This window comes from Nothobranchius furzeri, chromosome 4, assembly GCF_043380555.1.
Source record: "Nothobranchius furzeri strain GRZ-AD chromosome 4, NfurGRZ-RIMD1, whole genome shotgun sequence".
In the NCBI taxonomy this organism is placed as follows: Eukaryota; Metazoa; Chordata; class Actinopteri; order Cyprinodontiformes; family Nothobranchiidae; genus Nothobranchius; species Nothobranchius furzeri.
In genome coordinates this window covers 70,534,451-70,549,791 of record NC_091744.1, presented here as the reverse complement: position 1 = coordinate 70,549,791, position 15,341 = coordinate 70,534,451, and the positions used below count along the sequence as shown (strand labels likewise).

Here is a 15,341-nt window from a genome sequence, read left to right as displayed (position 1 = left end):
CTGTTTTTCTTTCTCTATTTGACACTACATCAATGACTGCAACAATTTGTTTAGCATCTCCACCAAGAGCTGTACCCCAGATTAGAGAGATTCTCAAACAGCTTGCAGAAATCCGCAGCCTCTTAAAATGCCACGTGTTAAACTGCACTCTACTGCACAAATATTATGTAATATTAGCTAATAAGACCAAAACACACTCACCACTTCACACTTAGCAGATGATTTAAAGTACATTTTAATAAAATAACTAATTTGTTTATATAATTTCAGATTTGATGTGTTGTTTTAAGCTCTCTGATGACATGGGTTTGTAGTCGTGACTAAACCACATGGAATTATTTCTATGCTGGCCTCTTCATAATGAAATGACCTCATGAATCTTTGTAGGTGTGGATGATGGAGCAGACATCCCCAGAGAGATGGTTGCAGGGATTTATGAAAGGATTCAGCAGAGGGAGCTGCGCTCAAATGAAGACCACGTAACCTATGTGAGTCGTGTGGAGCAGTCCATCCTGGGCCTGAAAACGGTGAGGGACATCTCAGGAGCTCTTTTTCATTTGAGAGCCCACAGTGGCGTTTTTGCTCCTCATTTTCCTTGTGTGATATATCACCTCACTGCAGCGTGTCATCTACCATCTCTTTGACCTGGCTTTCTGCAGATCCTCGCTGTGCCCCACAGACGGTTGGTGTGCTGCTGCCGTCTATTTGAGGTGCCTGATGCAAACAAACCTCACAAACAGAAACTTTCGCAGCTCCAAAGAGAGGTTTTCCTCTTCAACGACTTGCTGTTGGTAAGGGACGCGCATCCGACATGCACGCTAACGCATCCACATTTGGAGATAAATCCAGAACTCTCTCTGCTTCATTCGTGTTTTCAGATCCTGAAGCTCTGTCCCAAGAAGAAAAGCTCAGCCTCTTACACTTTCTGTAAAGCTATGGGTCTCCTGGGAATGCAGTTTCACCTCTTCAGCAATGAGTGTAAGACACTGCTTTACTTTGCAGCGATTTATTCCCGTCATAGTCTAAGCCTTGTGCTCGGTGGATGCTGAGCTGGCAGAGCCATGTGCGTTACTGCTCTCCATCAAGTCAGTCCTAGCACTCAGACTGTCAGGGGTCACAAAGAAACCTGACATAAAACACAAATGAGGAGATATCTTTTGGGTAAAATGTGCTTCCTCTAACAGATTCAATCTAAGACAAAGATTTGGTGCATTTATTCACCCTGCAGCTCTCTGTGAGCAACTTTAACTCTGTAAAAAGGGATGATGCATCAGTTTGTAGAAACCTCCAAAGCGTAACTTGTAGTTTCTCCAAAAATCCAAGAAATCCCCAAATTACATGTCCTCTATTTAATTAATACCTCAGTGGACATTTATTAGTTCATTCCTTATTCATGATACGTCTGAAAGAGATTTAGATCTGATCTACTGAGTTGTCTGGAGCCATTCAGAGACATTATAAAGGAGGTGGAGGAAATCCAGGCTTACTGTAAGCCAGGTGAATAAAACACTGCAGTCCAAAACATGAATCAAACATTAACAAGACCAGGAACATCGTGTATGAAGATTGAGGTACAGTGATCCCTCGTTTATCGCGGTAGATGCGTTCCAGACCTGTCCGCAATAGGTGAAAATCCGCGAAGTAGGGACACCATATTTACAGTATTTATTTAACAGGTACGTATTCAGTACTCAGACTTTTAAAACCCTCCCTTTACATAGTACTGTATTTTTACTTGGTTTTTTGTAGTTTTTTTTACAAAAAGTGCATTTTATGATGAAATTGATTAACAAAAAACAGGAATTTCTTGATATTTTGCATAGAAAAATCCCGCGGATCGGTGAAAAATACAGCGAATCGGCGAATTTCCCTTGAATAAGGCTCCAAAGAAAAAATCTGCGAAGTCGTGAATCCGCGATAAATGAACCGCGAAGTAGCGAGGGATCACTGTATTTGGAAAACCAGGAAAAGGCTGGGAATTAGATCAGGGGTTACTAGAGAAATAGAAAAAGTCCAAACACATCCAGTGAGTGGACCGAGGCTGACAGAACCAGGTCAGTCATTTATTCTTTTTTTTTGAAAGACCAGGAGTTTTGACAAATTGGCTCCATTTCAACCAGCAGAACTCTGGCTCTGTTTGAGAAGCGTGGCATCAGTCACCTAATAGTGAATCGATGTGTTTCGACAGTAGGACCAGCACACTCAAGCCGTGTTTCATGGGCTGATGCATCACTCTAAATAACAGCAGCAGCATCAGAAATTTCAGTTTAACCAGATTTGATCAATTTCAGGTCTTTTTATTATTTATCAGCAAAACAAACCTGCAAACCAAAACCTGTCTAAACACTGTCTTTTCTCATTGTGTAATAATGTAAGACCAAGACTTGAGCTCCAGCCCTTCTGCACGATGGAGGGTGTTAAACGACACCTCACGAATCACATTGCACGTGTGTTCATTACACGCACATAATCATCAAGTAGGAATGAGTACACAGTCCCCCGGAGAGCTGCTTGGAGGCCGTCTAATGATTAGTCTCATAATCACGCTGAGATTCATCTTGTACTGGTTTAACATAGTCGCTGACAGCAACGGGCTAACAGGCAAGAATCTGATTAAACATTCAAATTATTCTAATTAGAATTTACGAAATGTAAAATACATTTTATGCATAAAGGTTGAAGAAAACTTGGCATCATCTGAGCTGAAGAATTTTTAAAGAATGCCTGCAAACGAAATAAAAATAAAATAAGTCTGCAGTGTCCTAAAACGACTTTCTTCTTGTTTATGTTTTTGATCAGATTATGCTCACGGTGTCACCATGATGAGCCCGTTTACGTCAGAGAAGAAGCAGCTGGTGAGTTTCTGCTCTCCAAGCGGAGAGGAGCTGAGGAAATTTGCGGAGGAGCTTAGAGAAGCTATAGCGGAGGTCAACGAGATGGAGCAGATACACATTCAAAGTAAGGAAAAAAAAAGCGCAACACCTGCAGATGTAATAAAACATGTCAGACCCTGTGACTGACTGCAAGCGTGCTCTCTCTCTTTTTGCCGTGTGCACCATAGTGGAATTAGAGAGGCAACAAGGCATCCAACCGCACATTTTGCACACCAACGGTGGTCAAATGGACACGCACACGGGGCACGGCTCTCCCTCAGGTAGCATAATACAGCATGCATTAACTAAATGTCAGCCCCCTGTATGGGAGTCCGTCTCTGGTTTTCCGTGTTTGCCTGCTGACTTACAAAAGAACCCGCTTCTCCCCACAGGCCAACAGGATACGTATGATAAAACTGGCAACAACAACACAGTAGAGGTGAGTGTCTAAGCTGCTCTCGTCTCCCTCAGGTAAGTATCTGCATATACAGCTCAGTGGCATGATTTTGTGTGTGTGTGTGTGTGTGTGTGTGTGTGTGTGTGTGTGTGTGTGTGTGTGTGTAGTTAGACAGGGGCCATGTCTCATCCTGAAAAGAAAGCTTTTTGCTTTGCTTCAGAAAAGCTCTGCCTGCAGCACATCCCCACGATGCAGCCGACGATACAAAGGCAGCTAAGAGGTGGTTCTGTAGTGGTGCTGCTCATTCATTCAGCACCTCACAATCAGACCGGCAGCCACTCGCTATAAAACATCCCAGCTCTCGTGAGCTAAAGCCAGTCTTACTATTTACGCCATCATGAGCCAGGGTGGCTGCTGGAATACCAGCAGGCTATAGATACTATTAATATTCAGTCAAGTGTGTTTGATTTGGGTCTTTGTAAAACCAGCCCTTCCTTTTAAGCAAGCTGCCCCCCCACCCCATTTCACTTATATTACCCATTTCTCCTTCTCCCTCTGCTTCTCACTGAGTCCCTTAGAGTTGTAACCTCTTGTGCTAGGGAGACACCACGCCCTCGGTGTCACCGCTATCCTCTCCCCACTCTCCTTTATCTACAGGCCTATCGTTCTGCCACTCGTCTATTACCGCACACTCACACGAGACTTCAGATGTTTCAGCAAAAAATGAAATAAAATAAACACCGTACACCCACAACCCCTGACCCTTTTCCTAGGCTGGTGAGTGTATAAAATGTTATTCCGTTTAAATTGTGTTTCACCCCAAGAGATGTGGAAAAGCCGGAGAAAGTGAGAGAGAGTGTGTGTGTATATTCTGCATGCAGTTGCACTGCATGCCACCACCTGCATGCCGGCATGCCCGTGTGCGTAACTCACCAGAGGGCTGCGTAGAGGCTGAGTTCAGGCTGGTAACTCTTCATGCGTTCTCTGACTGTTCCTAAACTAGGTGTCAATTCACAACAGGCTGCAGACGTATCAGCTGAGCCAGCCCAGCATTGAGTCAGCGCCTCTGGCCCTGGCGGCACCACCTGCCCTCCTCAGTCCCATCCAGGCTGGGGACCTACGCCCAGAAACACTCATACAGTGCCAGCAGATTGTCAAGGTGATTGTCGTGGACCAGAGTGGACGAGGGCGGATGGAGGCCTTCCTCAGCCAAGGTCCGGCCACCCACCAGCTCATCCAATCGGCCATATCGACGCCCGCATGTGTCAGAGAGGGAGATGGACCCCAGCCGCCCCTGCCGCCTCCCCCTCCTCCTTACAACCACCCCCATCAGTTCTGTCCCCCTGACTCACCTATGCCCTTTCACCACACCATGCCTCTGACCCGCAGGCGCAACTCCAGCGGTTCTCGCAGCATCGTTTGAGTCGACCTCTGAGCTAGAACTGACCTCTACACTCGCACACAGCACCAGGCACTTGGTGGAGCACAAGTCAAGTCAGTTTGACGACAAGCAGTGCAAAAAAGAAAAGAGTTTACGAGTCAAAAGGTATGAAGAGCCAATTCTCTGTCTTGGCTGGGTTGCGTTGATTCTGAAGATGGAGTAGCTTTAATGGCAATTCTGAAAGAGACTTCACCCCCTCTTTTGTCTCCAACGCGTCTTCTGGTGACCCGTCTACTTGTCACAGATTTAGGTGTCACCTGTCCAACGACTGTCTGTGAGCGAGCCTGGTGAGAGATGGATCCAGAAAAACACTTCATGTGAAAGACAAAAAATTCTCCATTGATGTTAGCGACTTTCCTTGATGTAAGTCTTTTTGTTTCATGAGGAATCATTTCAGCACTCTGCATAATGTGAAGAAACAAGAGTACCAGCTTTTTTGTGTCCTTGTTTTCAAGGGAGCAGGAAATCAGTATGTGAGGAAGGAGGTAAGGGGAAAAAAGATAAATGGTTCTGTCACCGCTACAATGTCATGTGCAATTTAGAGTAGTAAGCGAAGGTGTTGCTGCTCATCTACTTAAAACAAGTTCCCGATGACAATCATGTTTCTGTGCTTCATTGTGCATTTTGCTAAAACGGTTGTAGCACAAATAGTGTCTCACTGCTCTGATTTGGTGGAGTGTTGCTCTGATAGAGCTCAGGAAAGACTGGAACAAGTGATACTGTATCTGCACCCCTGAGCTGCTGAGAGCAGAGGGTGTGTGAGTGTGTGTGTGTGTGTCCAGTCTGCTTACTCATGGGCCACAGCGAATCTGACTGGTAAGTCATTTAAAACAAGGCTAAAACAGGCATACTGAGCATTTCTTTTGATGTAAGTTTACTCCTATTGTGAATTCTGATTTTGGATTTAGACTATACCTCTGCCCAGAAAATGTGTTTTATAATATTTAAAAATTAAAATTATGCCACACAGGGTAGACACCTCACAGAGACGTTACTGTTATGTTTTTCTAAAAAAAAAAAAAGAAAAAAAGATCTAATAAATGCAAATATATTGAATGTTAAATCAATAGCTTAGGTCTTTTTATGTGGAGTTCTGTGGAAAGGTTTTGAAATTGAACATGAAACATGTTATTGACATGCTAACGGCTAGTCTAAGTAGGCTCTGGAAACAGATTCCATTTCAAAATTTTTCTTTTGGTTTTATGAAAATTCTATTTTAAAAATCCTGTCAAATCCATATTTTGTGCAAAATCCTATAATTATTTGCAATCTAATAGTCCCATATTTGAAGCTAAAACATTCCTCGTAAATTCATCAAGGATGCAATTTGTTCCATAGTTTTAAGAATCATTGTAAATGTATTTACAAATTACAAAGAAAAAGTATAAAACTATGTTTGAAAAGGTCACTCGCTCACTCACTAGCTGCCTACACAGACAATTTCAAAGAAAATTCATCGTTCGTTCTACACATAAGTAGAAGAAATGTCTGATGTTTGTTTTGGGGAAAGAGATTTTTCAAGCATTTGTTGCTTGAAAACATTATTTGCAAGTGAACTGTGATCATATTTTCATGTCTTCATTCCACCAAATAGAAGTCATTCAACAATGCAGAATGTAATTTCATTTCCACAATTGTTCTGAATGACAATTCACGTAGAAAACATGGTCTCACATCAAATTATGGTTAGATATTTTATCTAGACAAGCAAGTAACAACATCCACCTTAGTGTAATCTAGTTTATTTTGTTTTCTGCTACTTGATAGCCCAAGGCTATGTGCAACTTGAGGCATTTCTGAAATGTTCCATGTTTTCCATTTTGATCGTGCGTTTTTAATCCACTAAGATTTTGGATTATCTATTAGCAACAGAACTAAACTCTTTTTTTCCCAGCCATCTATCTTCAACAGAGAAGACACTAATTGTTTTAAACCACAGAACCTCACTAAAAAATATCTGAACTATCCCTTGTCAGAGGGAGAAGCTAAGATGTCTATGAAATGATTATTTTAGTTGTTTTTACCCATCACTGTGTTCTCTGTTCAGCGTTGATGATTTCAGGCTTGAGCCAGTATGTATAGCACACCATGAATCATCCAACGCAGTCTTTTGCACCGCAGAATATATTGGACATAATGTAAATAGATACCATAGATTTATTCTGAAAAACAAAACAAAACAAAGTGATCCCAGTGTGTGTAACTACGTATGTATTTGTACAGAGAAAATTCTAGTTTAAAAGAAAAAAAGAGTATAATAGTTATTATAGCTAGCATTTATTATCAGGGGATGTTTTAAATGCTAACCCAATGAAAGATGGGGAAACAAGCAGTTTTTCTAGACTATACTCCAGTTACCATGGTAACAAACACTGACACTGAGACTGATCAACATCCATTATTAAATGATCATGTCATGTTTTTACAGTTTTACTAAGAGATGGCTGTTTCACCTGTCCAGGTGTGTAAAGGGCTATGATTTATTGGTAGATACGCTACAATAAAATCACATCAGGCTCACAAAAACACACATTTACACACACAGATTCACACACACACCAAAAGCCACAACTAACCTAGTTTAAATTAACTCCTAGATCTGTGAACCCATCAGAACTTCTTGGTTGAATATAAACCCTGACTGACATGTACAAAGTCGCATGATCTTTGATTTTATTTTTCTATAATTGTTATTTTTATGTAAAGCACAAAGAAGAGTCTGGATCCTATGTTTGTGTCATTACTGTCAGGGCATGTTGGGTTGATTGATGTCATTTTCTCCTCCCTCTCCACTTCCGCCTCCTTTTTCCGCCTTTCCCCTCTTCCTCCTCTCTGTGGTTGTCATGGAGACGCACCAATCTGCAGCCTCTCTGCGGCACACTGTCAGCTAATCTTTGCATCCTTATGACATTTCTAACAAGGAAATTTCTTAAAGATCAACATGTTTCCTATTGGAATTTCTATTTATTTTTGTTTTATTTGAAGAGAATGAAAGAATAAAGTAGTTTTTACTCTCGGTCTCAGGTTGTTCGTTTGTTGTGCTTCAAACATGGAAATGCCTGAATGAATCTGCACCAGATACACAAGAAGGTTGATGAAAAATAAAAGGAGATTATGGTAAAACCAGGATTCCCCTCATTAGAGGACATAATCAGACTGAAACCAAAACTCAATCTAATGCATTATACTGTCACATTTGGGTGTTTATGCATATATTTGTGTCTTTTTTGATAATGTGTTGATTTCAGTCACATTAATTTTATGAAGCAGTGTCAGATGAATAGGAAGGAAATAGAAAGGATTTTTAATAATGCAGCGATGGTTCAAGACCATCAGCATGTAAGAATGAACTTTAATGTTCTTAGCAGCTTTGCAAAGTGAGTGAAATGTACCTAAATGACACCCCGATAACACCTCTTTTAAGTCTTTTCGTGCAAAAGAAAAGGAGCTTTGGTGCTTCTTGTCCTTTTTTTTGCTTTGACAAAAACATTGTCCCACCCAACACAAAAGTAAAGAAGACATTGCAGGCCCAGAAATTCTTGCAGCCTCAACATTCAAAGTGATGCTCAATAATTTTCATTCAGTCATACTGATTTGAATTAATGTTAAAGTAACATTAAACTGTTTCCAGTTTCTCTGTCCTACTGGTTGAAAGTGGAAATCCAAATGTATTAAAGCCCCCTGCAGCTGCCTGCTGTAGCTAATGCTAACATCAGGCTAGTATTAACATAAGAAGAAGAGGATCTTTTACATAGCACCTCTCAAGATACTAATAATGAGGCACTTCACAAAAACAAAATAAAGATTAAGTATAAAAAGATTTTAAAAATGATTAAAATATGTTTAAAAGGAGAAAAGAACAATACAAATGTAAGGAAAGGGAGAGAGAAAATTAATGGGAAAGAGGCAAATCAATGGCGGAATAAGAACAGAATAAGGAGAGGGTGGTGATGAAGGTCACGCAAAAGCCAGCCTGCACAGGTGAGTTTTCAGCTGCTTTTCAAAGGAGACCACTGAGTCCACTGATCTCAGGCTCAGGGGGAGAGAGTTCCAACTGATTCTAAATAGGCCATGAGTTAAAAAGATTCACTTGGTTATACAAAAATATTGTTACTTACGAGTCCAGTAGCAACAAAGTCAGCTCAACATCAGCCCGTGATTTCATAGATTTCCTTAGCTTCTCTAAAAGACTGTAGGCCACACCAATGTTTACTCTGGTTTTAGCTTTTGCTTCGTCTCCAAAGACATTACTCTGACTTTTAATGCCAGGCCAATTCCACCATGTTGTCAACAAAAAGGAAACTTCTTTTTGTTCTTCTTTTTGTGTTTGTACTGACAGTTGACGAAATGAAAAAGCGAACTGCCAGCCTTAATTTTAACTACCAACAAAGAAAATAACAGCCATTCAACAGGTAAACAGCGCCTCCTAGATCACCCGCTCCAAAAAAAAAAAAAAAGTTAAGTGCTGTTTTCTGTCAGCAGAGGGCTGTGGAGTGCTGTCCCATGTGAAGTTGGTAAAGTTTCCTACACGATAATTGAACCCCCACTTTTTAAAGAATTGGTTATAATGTTAAAACGGCTTAGTGTTTGCTTTAAATTGTACATATTATGCAAAACTTACCATTTGCATACTCTATAAAGATTCCAAGCATAAAAAATCCATCTATTCCTTTTCTGTCCGTGCTTGGTTTTATGAATTATGCGCCTAAAATAAGCCATTTCAAAAATTTCACATTTGTGATGTCACAAATGGAGAACGAAGAAAATAACCACCTAACAATCCAGAGAGAGCCACAGCTAGTACAAAGAACTTCACATGAACATGTTTGGCATTGACCACATACAGTAACTGTTATAACGTATAAAAACATCATGATATGTCCCCTTTAATATATTTGGTAGATGGCCTATATTTATATAGCACCTTCTTAGGACTCTACAATCCCTCAAGGTGCTTCAAAACACAATCAGTCATCCACCTATTCACACACACATTCAAATAGAACAAATAGTGATCTTTATGTTCTTTTATTGCCATAGTAATGGAGAAACATTTATATTTATTCTTAAAATCAATACAATAAGCAGCAATTTAAGAGCGGTACATAATTTTCTCGTGGTAGTTTAGAACAGCCAGCATCATAATTTACCCATTTTTTTAAAAGTCAAGTGTATGAGAATAGATAAAAATTGTTTAATCACTCTATTTGATTAGCTATACACAACAGACACATTATATCCCATAATAATCCCAACATCCCACATTCATAGCACTTCCTTCAGGTACTGCAGTTGTAGTTTATGTCTTTTAAAAAAGTCCTTGATTCTAATTTGTGAACTTAATCAGACACAAGGTGGTTGCTTGTTTCTTGTTTTAGGTGTGACAAACTAAAACAGTTGCCAAATATTTTTCCAATATGATTTTATGCAAAGGTGACTGACGGAATCAATCAACATATTTTGGAAGCTTCTGTGAGGGAGAAAGACTCCTTTTAGTGTGACATTTGAGCTTTAATGCAGATCGAATCCAATGAAACAAAAGAAATACTTTCAGTTTAGTCAAAAACACATTAATTCAACCGAAATAAAAACTCCAACCAAGCTGTCCGTTATGATTTTACATTCAAAAGCAGTTAAGCATTTGATGACGCTGAACCTGAATGGAAAAGAAATAAAGTTTTTACTGTCAAATGTCAAGGCGAGAAAAGAAAATTGGATTCTTTTGTTTTTGCAAATCACTCTTGAGCTGAACATCTTGACACAAAGTAAAAAAAGACCAAGAAACAAACAAAATACAATTCTTTTGGCTTAATAAGTTATAAAAAACACACAAATGTACACCGTGGTAATACATTTGTGCTAACAACCTGCAGGTGCACAGATTAGATAGAGCTCACACTTAGGCCTGTCCCTCCTGTCCCTGTCCTTTTGGATAGTCTCTCTTAGTGCTCGTCAGACCGTCTTTGAAAACGTCTCAGAGTACGCTTTAGAGTGAGAACTCGGCTGAGAATGGGACTTAAGGTGGAGATTTTCACCTCATGCTCTCTCTCTTCCTCAACCTTGATCATCCTCGGTCTTGTTTAAAGTCCAACAAATGATTCCCACAAACATCCATCTGGTTGGTCCTTCACATAGTAGTCTCCTCCCATTCCAGTTCAACGTCACCTGAATACAAAGTAAGGTGAGCGCTGAGTGATCACAGTCATCGTGTGTTTTTGTTGTTGAGGTTTACCTTCCATGGCATCCAAGGAGTCCATCTTCTCCAGAGCAGAATAGTTAACAAACCAGATGGACTGACTGTTGCCTTTGTTGTTCAGAAGCTCCAGCGTGCATTGGTGTAGGAAGATGTACTGGGCCTGGCAGAACAAACACATGGATATTGTCACTCTAATGATTCAGACCAGATGCTATTTAGTAATGAGCAGATGCTCCAAGAGATCATTTAGTGACAAAACAGCCAAAGGAAAGGGCAAATAAAGAATTGAATCAGTGTCTACTAGATTATGTTGCCTGACTTGTTCCAGAACAAAAAACCCACCTTACAGATTTGTGGACAAATCAAGAAATGTCAGAATTCTGATGTGCAACAAGTATTTTGTAACTCATTGCTGCAAAATTGGAACAAATCAGGAATTCTCTGTTTTTCTGTGTCAACAAGGTAAAAAGACCAAAGCCAGAAAAGCTTAGCACAGCATGAGAAGAGCTGTGTTGAACACATGAAACAATGAACAACAAAGAAAGGCAGGAAAACACAGGCAGAAACTCTCAGGCCGCGTTAAAATGGATCCAGCACATTCAGTGGCAGTAAGAGAATCCAACACATTAGCGTTCAGCTGGTGGTGTGCTAAATGCAAATTTTGGATTAAACTCGCTCAAAATCACCCGAGCTGCAAAATGACAACACCTTTTACGGGGTGAGAGCGGCAGTGAAGGGAACTCTGTTTCTTTTCACTGAGCAGGATAATTTGGTTCAGCTCGGAGTATTGTTTTGACAAATATTTGAAATCGTGTGATAAGGTTTGTTTGTTTACACTTGGTTGGAATTGCAAAAAAATCCCCCCCTTTTTTTTTTTTTAGCAATTTTCAAGGAACATCTCGGAAGGAATACTGAAGATTCGATAAGTTTGTGTAATTTTAACAAATATTAATCAAAATGAACTTTTGTATGGAACTCCAGAGTTTAAAATAAATAAATAAATAAATAAATAAATAAATAAATAAATAATAAGACATTATTTTTATTGTGCAGTATATATATATATATATAAATAAATACAATTATTTAATCTGAAAATGAAATTGTGAAATTAAAGCTGCAAGCAGGGTCGTTCGGCCCTCACAGCTCCGCGCCGCTCCGGCCGGCAGTCTAGTGCACCCAGGCACGTCCGCTGAACATAAACATCGACCGCCCCCAACACCAGAAACCGCGAACGGTCTCCTCGTCTGCACCTCACCCTGACTCAGCATCTTCTCAGAGCCCACCTATGTTTACCACACTGGTGGTGTGATGACACAGACCAAGTTTAATGCTATTCTGACCACGTTTTTTGAAGTTATTGAAGGTTAACCCTTTGATGCATAATGGTCACTACAGTGGACAGGTACTCAAAATTGTTATTTATTCATTTTTGCTATTAACCACAGCTGTTGAAGACTTTATTGCACGCGAGCCCCTCCATTTGGACTTCAGTAAGTCAAGCCAACTTATTTCATGTTCAGAATGCACGCTGTCCACTGAGGTGGACATGTAATAAAGTATTTGTAAATTATTATATGTTATAAAAATATTTGTTTCATTCACACCTAAAGATGAATGAAAAAAATTGTTTAAAAATCATGGTTGAAGATTTCATAATTCATGCATCAAAGGGTTAAAGTTATCTAGGGGGCGCTGTGAACAACTACAGAAAAATCCCATTGAGGTCAGCTTTGGTTGACAAAGATGGTTTTCTGTTATTTTGGCATTAATCAGAAGTTGTGTGTGTTATCTAGAGCCAGAGAGCCGAAAGGGGTGGAGCTACAGGGGTTTGAAACAACAACCACATCAATGTGTTTGGTGCAGTCCTGTGATGACACAAGCCAAGTATAATGCCATTCTGACCTTGTATTAGGAAGTAATGAACTCTTAATCTTATCTAGGAAGCGCTTGGACCAATTACATACAAATCCCATTGAGGTCCTCTTAGGGAGTCAAAGATGGTTTTGTGGTAGTTTGGCATCAATCAGACGTTGCGTGTGCTTTCTAGAGCCAAAGAGCTGAAAGGGGGCGGAACTAAAGGGATTTGAACCAACAACCACATCAATGTGTTTGGTGCAGTTACGTGATGACACAAGCCAAGAATAATGCCATTCTAACCTCATCTTTAGAAGCTGATAAAGTTTGAACCCATCTAGGGGGTGCTGTGACCATTTACAACTAAATACCATAGAGGCCATCTTTGGTCATCAAAGATGGTTTTCTGTTAATTTAGCATCAATCAAACGTTGCATGGGTCATCTAGAGCCAAAAGGCTGTAAGTGGGCGGAGTTAAAGTGATTTGAACGAGTGAGCACATACATGTGTTGATTGCAGTTGTCTGATGACTCTCACCATATTTGACATAGTTTGGAGCTTTTTTGCAGAAGTTACAAAGGTTTTATTGTATCTAGGGGGCACTGTCCCAAATTTAGGAAATATTTCAAGTTTGTAGGTTGATAACAGTGTGCAGTTTGGTGTGAATTGCATCATGCATGTGTTATTCAGGGCCTAATATCTGTCAGGGGGCGGAGCTAAAGCAATAACAACCAGTGACCACAGGATTGTGTTGGGTGCCTTTGTGTGATGACATATAGCGAGTTATTACAGTTTTAAAGGTATGTAGGGGGCGCTGTGGTGATATTATACAACATTCACCAACCGTTTGTGCCTCATTGGCTAAAGGGCATGATTGTTGACTGCCATGTTCAGTCTCATGCAGATCGGAGGCTGTTTGCCTCCTTTTTAAAGGTCGGGTGCTTTTTCAGAAAATAGGCCACGCCCACAAACCTATCACGTTCATATCTATTGGTGGTCTGAATAGGATCACTCACCAGCGAATTCGTAGCGATATCACAATAACTGAGGAAATGAGAGGCAAACGTATTTCCATGGCGTGATGGCAAATTTCGCCATGCTCCCAAAACCCCGCCTTTTTTCAAAACCTGCCAGTACTGGAGACCAAGTGACCTCAACTTGTTTACTGCTGTTTGCCAGAGATTGCTGGTGATTGGGTGAAAGGAGTCCAATAGGGAGCCGTGAAAAAAAAGTGGCGTGGCGACAGGTCAAAGTTTGAGGCTTAGCCACGCCCACACCTTTCAACTTTTGAAAAATCCAACGGTTGAATTTTTTCCCCTATAGCTTAAGAGTATATAGCAGAAGTTTGAAGGTGATTGGTGAAAAGGGTTAAGGGGCATCACTTTCCAAACAACGTGTGCGAAAACCACTAAATCGAGTACTTGGACCAAAATGGCCGACTTCCTGTGCAACATTGACCTTGGCTCCAAGAGACTTTTTTGTAGGTCCCAAGGCACTACTTGGGACTTCTGCTTCATACTTCTGCTTAAAACTCTTAAGACCAAGCGGAAAAAACGGAACCTACGGATTTTCCGAAACTCTAACGGTGTGGGCGTGGCTAAGCCTCAAATATTGACCTGTCACCACACCATGCTTATACTTTCAGAGCTCCCTATTGGGACTCCTTTCATCTATTCAGCAGCAATATCTGCCAAATAGCAATACAAAAGTTGAGGTCACTTGGTGTCTAGTACTGGCAGGTTTCAAAAAAGGGCAGGGACCTGGGAGCATGGCAAAATTTGCCATCACGCCATGGAAATATGTTTGCTTCTCATTTCCTCAGTTCTCATGATATCACCAAAGATTTCTGGTGAGTGATCCTAGTCTGACCCCCAATATAAATAGATGTCATAAGCTGGTGGGCGTGGCTTTTTTTCTGAAATAGCGCCCCCTACGACCATTAAAACTCTCAGCCCCAAGTCATGCTTTGACTGAGGATTGTGAAATTTTGCACACTTTCAATTCAATTCAATTCAAGTTTATTTATATAGCGCCAAATCACGACATGAGTCGTCTCAAGGCACTTCACATAATAAACATTCCAATTCAGGTCAGTTCATTAAGCCAATCAGAAATAATGTTTCCTATATAAGCAACCCAGCAAATTGCATCAAGTCACTGACTAGTGTCAGTGACTTTACAGCAATCCTCATACTAAGCAAGCATAAAGCGACAGTGGAGAGGAAAACTCCCTTTTAACAGGAAGAAACCTCCAGAGAATCCTGGCTCAGTATAAGCAGCCATCCTCCACGACTCACTGGGTATTGAGAAGACAGAGCACACACACACACACACACACACGCACGCGCACGCGCACGCACGCACGCACACACACACACACACACACACACACACACACACACACACACACACACACACACACAAGTAATGTGTCTATAGTTACATTGTGATTTCTTAGTAAATATTCTATTTGGTGAGAGATAAACTTTATTGTATTTATCCCAGTGAATCTATAATTAAACGGATAAACTAGTAGTAGCACATCCAAAGTCAAGGAAAGCAAAAAGTTATTATCAG

General features: G+C 40.5%; 2 protein-coding genes across 3 annotated transcripts in view; one reads left to right on the top strand and one right to left on the bottom strand.

Annotated features, from left to right (window-relative positions):
- iqsec3b (IQ motif and Sec7 domain ArfGEF 3b) overlaps positions 1-7,729 on the top strand; it is a 42,037-nt gene extending 34,308 nt beyond the window's left edge. The window contains exons 9-15 of one of the 2 annotated variants that reach the window (XM_015964571.3): positions 388-527; positions 660-791; positions 879-978; positions 2,800-2,958; positions 3,062-3,154; positions 3,266-3,312; positions 4,274-7,729. In XM_015964571.3, coding sequence (XP_015820057.1) covers positions 388-527; positions 660-791; positions 879-978; positions 2,800-2,958; positions 3,062-3,154; positions 3,266-3,312; positions 4,274-4,693 — 1,091 coding nt within the window. In that variant the 3' untranslated portion in view covers positions 4,694-7,729. The remainder of the gene's footprint in view (positions 1-387; positions 528-659; positions 792-878; positions 979-2,799; positions 2,959-3,061; positions 3,155-3,265; positions 3,313-4,273) is intronic. The other variant, XM_015964572.3, reaches the window with a different exon arrangement.
- Positions 7,730-9,723: 1,994 nt separating this feature from the next.
- ptprq (protein tyrosine phosphatase receptor type Q) overlaps positions 9,724-15,341 on the bottom strand; it is a 50,067-nt gene continuing 44,449 nt past the window's right edge. Inside the window, exons 58-59 of the mRNA XM_070550389.1 lie at positions 10,944-11,067; positions 9,724-10,876 (exon numbers count right to left, since the gene is read on the bottom strand). Coding sequence (XP_070406490.1) covers positions 10,839-10,876; positions 10,944-11,067 — 162 coding nt within the window. The 3' untranslated portion in view covers positions 9,724-10,838. The remainder of the gene's footprint in view (positions 10,877-10,943; positions 11,068-15,341) is intronic.